At 41.6% G+C, this 6,098-nt stretch overlaps 1 protein-coding gene across 3 annotated transcripts; it reads left to right on the top strand.

The window, feature by feature from the left end:
- Positions 1-3,595: 3,595 nt before the first annotated feature.
- On the top strand, positions 3,596-5,881 carry LOC100286351 (splicing factor, arginine/serine-rich 12). 3 transcript variants are annotated; one of them, XM_008663854.3, is made up of 6 exons: positions 3,596-3,988; positions 4,760-4,835; positions 4,949-5,011; positions 5,264-5,308; positions 5,392-5,454; positions 5,555-5,881. In XM_008663854.3, the coding sequence occupies exons 1-6, from the start codon at positions 3,744-3,746 to the stop codon at positions 5,645-5,647; spliced, it is 585 nt and encodes a 194-aa protein (XP_008662076.1). In that variant the 5' UTR covers positions 3,596-3,743; the 3' UTR covers positions 5,648-5,881. The 3 variants fall into 3 exon arrangements, 2 of the variants coding, with proteins under 2 accessions (XP_008662076.1, NP_001348309.1); NR_158285.1 differs by having other exon boundaries at positions 3,632-3,988; positions 5,164-5,308; positions 5,555-5,859; NM_001361380.1 differs by having other exon boundaries at positions 3,653-3,988; positions 4,757-4,835; positions 5,555-5,878.
- Positions 5,882-6,098: the final 217 nt, after the last annotated feature.

Genomic DNA, 6,098 nt, shown 5'->3' with positions numbered 1-6,098 from the left:
CAGTTTGCATCCACACCAGCTCCGCCACCACAGTTCAACACCCCTCCAACACATATACCTGCACCTGGAGATAGGGTACGTTTGATAACTCTCGATGAATTTATATACTTGTATACTTTTTGATATTTGTATTTAACGTGTTGATATTTGCTAACTTGCATAGGTTATGCCTGAAGCGGGTGGTAGTGGGTCTGATCCCACAACAGAGACTGGATTTGTTGACTCCCTCTTTGCATTCCCTCCTCCTGGTGGTGGTGGCGTCAGCGGTCAAAGCTCTAACCACCCAAGTGGTGGTTATCTCTAAACACTTGAACTCGTGCACACTATGTTTCTTAACTCGTTGACTCTATGTTTTTCGCGAACTAAACACTTGAACTTATGTTGTACTTTCTATTTGAAATGTTTGTGTAAACTATGTTGGTGATGTTATGTTTGTAATGCGTGAATTGATTATGAATGCATGTGTTTGTAATGTGTCTGTTCTGTGTGATATATATGTTATGTGTGCAATTGTGGAGAAATAGTGACCTAATTTAGTGCTGGTTTTGTAGCAGTATAGGGTAATTCTCGTCGGCCCAGTTAATTTCCGTCGGCTATGGTCGAACCGACGGGAATTAACAATTAATTCCTGTCGGCCCAGTAACTCCCGTCGGCTAGGTAGGGCCAACAGGGATTAATTAGTAACTCCCGTCGGCTACGTAGTGCCGACGGGGATTAACAATAACTCCCGTCGACTGGCCTGGCCGACGGCAGTTAACAATAACTCCCGTCAGTCTATACTCGGCCGACGAGGATTACTTATTCCCGTCGGCCGTCGACGGGAATTATGGTATCCCCGACATCCGATGGCCATCGGCTTAAGACCGACGGGAATTAGCCATAAACCGACGGGAATTAGTAATTCCCGTCGGTTTAGAGGTTATTCCCGTCGGTTTGCAGCCGACGGGGATTAACTGGATTCCTGTAGTGCCCCAACAGTTGTCAATATTGTAGTTTTGGTCGGCTCCAAAAATACCATGGTGTTGTGAAACATTGTTTGGATACAACGTTGTAAACCATAATATTAGACAAAAGCTAGCCATATCATGAAAACTTTAGGTTGGAATGGAGTTTTCAATACTCCAAAAATATCTGGTATTCAGAATACCATGGCTTTAAAAATATAGTTTTCATGAATCCAATCAAACACCTTATAGCATAACATACTATAGTATAACTAAAATCATAGTATTACCTAAAAACTATAAAAATATTATACTTCTAAATAGGCAACTTCTCAGAAAATGAGAACGACAAATAAAAAGAGACGGAGAAGATTGATTATCAACACCAATATATCCTACAAAATAATATCTTTTTAAGAGCTAGTTTGTGAGCTCTATTTTCTCAAGAAATTTCTATTTTCTAAAAAAAATCAACTATTTTCTCTTAAAAAATGAAAATCTATTAGAAAAATAGGTTGCTAAACTAGCCCTAAAAAGAAAATAGGTAGTGTTTAGTTGAAGAGACAAGTAGAACGGAACCGTTCTGTTCCAGTTTTGTTGTTGTTTGGTTACAAAGTAACTAGAATGGAATAGCTCCACTTAGGGAATATTCTCCTCAGATCCGGAACCATTCCGCTCCAAAAAATCAATGGGACGGAGCCGCTCCGTTCCAATCCCGCTCTCACAGTCACGCTCCGTTCCGTTCACTCTGCAACCAAACAAAAAACAGAACCGCTTCGTTCCAGATTACCAAACACAGAACATAGCGGCTCCGTTCCTAGAATCAGGAATGGAACGGCTCCGTTCTACTTAGCTCCTCAACCAAACACTACATAAGCCCTCCTAAACCTTAAGAATCCTACCGCTCTCATGGTTCTTCCTTTTGGTAGTTGGCACCACACGTGTAACTTTTTCAAGTACAGACAGATCGTGCTGCACAATGGCCATCTGAATTCGTTCATAACTCTTCGTAGACTTTTCTTGTACAGTCTAGAGCTCTTAACTACGCCGTTCATGCGTGTGTGTACGAGGCCATGAATTCCCAACGGAACTTTGCAGCCTCAGCAATTATACATGATCGCTGATAACAATTCATTGTGCATGTCTTTCTAGAATAGAGTGTGTTTGTTTGAGATTATAATATATCCAGACTAACTTATTTTAAACTAATTGTTAGGAGGAACCAGTCTTACATGCGTATTTCGGCTGAATGTATATCATGGAGCCATGGTTCTCAGTTACACATGTTCCTGTAAATATGTCTCTTCTCTTGTGAATCTTGTCCTTTATCTTATATGAAAAAGAGCTAAATCATTAGGTTCAGTTATATTCGTATATATCCTTAGCTGATGAAAAAAACTAGAGATAAATGCATTAGCCCGCTATTTTGACGACTCACCGCAGTATCCACACTTGTGGAGGAGAACGGTAACGATCTGGCGTGTGACGATAAATTTTATGCGAATATCCGTTAAAACTATCTAGTCGAATAATTAACCTCTTCGGACGTTCCGATACTATATGTACCGTTTACATCCTTAGTATCGCCGCAATCAAGACGATGGGCCATGCAAATATGGCACCAAGTGTCAGCACAACAAAGTTGTCGAGCCATCGATCGAGATACATGGATTTTCAATTCGGTAAATTTATGATTAATTAGGTTTGATTCAAGATTATAGTTGTTTGATTGAGGAGGGAAAGGGCGTCGTCACAGGCACCCATTGCGAGGACACGAGCAGGATTCATCACCACCATCATCGCAAGCCGCTCAGAACTTTCAGGATGATCATTATAAATGTTTAGGGCATGTTTAAACAACCACCTCATTTATATAAGATTTATCTATGTGGTATATAGAAACCGTAGCAATACACAAACATCTAACTAGTCAGTCGTAAACTATCATTGTGGAGTAAATTCTTTGCAATAATCATACAGTAAAAATAGTAGAAGTGACTAGGAGAAGATTTAACAATACTGCATATTATAACTATAGAATCTCACTCGATCAATGAGACTAGGGAAATGATGATGTTTTTACCTCAAGGCAATAGACAAAGCCGGTGCTGTTGTGCATTATATTTCAAGAAGACTAAGGCCCTATTTAGTTCATGCCTTATTTTTAGAATCTCATTCAAGAATCTTATTATTAGCCAAATAGCTCCTTAATTTTGTATTGGATTTTGTGCCATAATCTTACAATCTCAATATAAAGTGTTAATGAGATTTATATTCATGAGGAACCAAACACCACCTAAGTAAATGAACGTATCTGGTGTTACCATGCAACCAAGACACATGAATGAAGATGGGAGGACCTTCAAAAAACTAGGAATAGGTGGGAGGGTTGTTTTGAAAATTGATGTTTTTAAAACAAAGTCCTCACGTCTCCATTCTTGTGTCTTAATTGCAGAATTGCACAGATTGACTTGATTGCACCAGATACATCCCCCAAGTAAATTGCAGCTAAAGTAAACTAAATTGTGCAATATGGTGAGGATCCAAACCCATTTTATTTTTTCTTGAGTGGAATCCAGGCCCATATGGCCATATGATCCAAAAACGTTTTTTTTTCTTGAAAGGAATCCAGGCCCACATTAAAGCCCGGCAGGTTTCTTTTTCTTCAGGTCCTTTTTCTTGAGAGGATTTAGCGCTCGTGGAAAGGAGACGTCTCTGAACCGAGGCTGCGACTGCGAGGGCATCAGGGCAGCGAGGCCTCTTGTCGCGTGAATCCCCTCGAGAGCCGCCGGCGGAGCCATGGCGCGGTCCCCAGCTGCCTCCTCCTCCTCCTACACGGATAGCACGGGATCCTCCTCCGACTCAGGCTCCAGCTCATCGGGAATCGACCGCCGCCGCCGCCGCCACCGCCATCGGAGCAGCCGCCGCAAGGAGGGCACGTCCTCGTCCGCGCTGAAGGCGCGCAAGGACCGGAGGTCCCGCCACAAGCGCCGCCGCCACGAGCGGGAGCGGCGGCGGTCCGCGTCCGACGACGACAGCTACAGGTGATCTGATCCGCCTCTTCCCTCTCGGGGTGTCTCAACCTAGGGTTAGGATAACGGGTTGTGTCGTGATCGATTTGGAAGGTGGGGTTCGTGGTTCGAAGATTGGAACAAGAGAAAGCAACCTGTGATTAGTGTTGGTGTTGGATTCTGCGTTTCGTTCATGTATTAACTAATGGTTTTTATTTATGTTTATTATCATGTTGAGAATGATGGAACGCCGATTTGGAGGTTATGTTAGGATTGATGGAATGGAGATCTGGAGCTAATGGTTTTTATTTGGATAGGATTGTACCATATACGAATGTTATATTGGGCAATAACCTGGGATTTCGGTGTGTAGTAGTACATCACTTCACCAGGAATTCCACATCTCATAATATTACTTGTTTAAGAGTACATTTGAAATAGTTAGATACTGTAGGTAAGGCAGTCCGAACCTAATGATGGTTTCATGATTAGATGGATGAAGTCAATTTAGGGCTTGTTCGGTTATACCAATCTAGAAGGGGATTGGAGGGGATTAAATCCCCTACTAGTCAATTTTGACTAGGAGGGGATTTAATCCCCTTCTTGATTGGTGTAACCGAACATGCCCTTTGGGAAGAGTGGTGAGGAGCAACTACGAAAATTTGGTGAACATATATATGGCGTCCTGAACTAGCAACTGCTATAGCTGTGTTGTTATTTCAGACTCAACAAAGGAAAACTTAGGTTTCCACGAGGTTCTTCCTACTTATCTCATACTGAAGTATGTTATTCTCATTGTAGCAGCACAAGCTCTTATGACAGTGACCGTGAGGTGTCTGGCAGATCTCGGAAACATAAGAAGAGCAGCAGATCAAGAAAGGTACTGGTCTAGCGATTTGTGCCTGATTGGTGTTTTCTTTCAGGTTTTTATGTGCAGCCGTGCAGGCATCCAATATTTCTTTGGCCTCATTGCATCATTCCCTTGTGTGACAGTTTAGGGAGAGGGAGCGGAGCAAAGATAGACATCATAGACGAGACAAGAGTAAACACAAAGAGGTAAATTTCCTATTTATTCAGAAACTACTAAACTTTTATGATGGCTTAACTTAACATGTCAGTGGTAGAAGTACATTTTATCTATACTTCCACACAAGAGGTCCTTATATTTCTTTTGTGCCTGTTTCTGGGTTGGCTCTTTGACATTGGAGCTGGGATTGGTGAACGGGTGACAACATGGTGGATTGGCCTGCTGCTTGTTCTGTTGGTGGGTTGGTTGTGTTCTATTATAAATGGGGGAGCTTTATACAGAAGAAAGAGAGTGAGCATGCTGATGGCCCTGTCCAGCTTTCCAAGGTATGCCATATATTTTGTTTTGCCTTTCGTGCACTTAGTTTAGTTTATCATTCTGAAACACCCTTTATTTTATCCATTATTAGTTTCTTGGACGGGACAAAGAAAAGGAAGAAGGTACTCAACGGAGTGCAATCTCTGGTAAAAAGGTGAGGATAAAAAATAAATGATTGAAGGTGTCATTTCTTCCACAAGCACAATGAAAACGTGAAACTAGATTTGCATTTAACTGACCTACTTCATTTGTAGATAATGATGAAGCTTGAGAAGACAAAGGAAGACAAGGCAGCAGAGAGCAAGCGAAACGAACTGTTGAAGTTTCTGAATGCCAGTTACGATTGATGTGTTCGAATCGCTGGCGCAGAAAGTGCAGAATGCCCTTTTTTATCGTCTTTGCACTGGTGCTTTTGGTGATACTTAAGTTATAAACGTTTTGTTTCTTGTCTATAACTTGGCCACCAAAGTTTTGTTATGCTTAACTAGTGACTGAGTGAAGGTCTACATGTAATTGATTTGAATTCTGTGTTGCCAGTCATGGATTTGCAGCTTTTAAACCCATCCTTTTTGTGATTGCTCCTTGTCTTTGTCAATGTCAAACTGTTTCACTGGCGATTCATTGTTCTTGGCGGCTTACTGCCGTGGATATAACCATTTTGACTCGAGTGCCACTGCCTGCCACAAGCCGAGGTTCTAAAAAATTGCTATGGGGCAACGTCAAATTTTAATGAGAATGGAATTGTTTTGTGTGGTTCCTGTGTTGTAGAATTTGTTGCTTTCGTTGTGGTATACCGTA

The sequence above is a fragment of the Zea mays genome, chromosome 10 (assembly GCF_902167145.1).
Source record: "Zea mays cultivar B73 chromosome 10, Zm-B73-REFERENCE-NAM-5.0, whole genome shotgun sequence".
In the NCBI taxonomy this organism is placed as follows: domain Eukaryota; kingdom Viridiplantae; phylum Streptophyta; class Magnoliopsida; order Poales; family Poaceae; genus Zea; species Zea mays.
The sequence above is the reverse complement of the archived record's forward strand: the minus strand, read 5'-3'. Positions and strand labels throughout refer to the sequence as shown.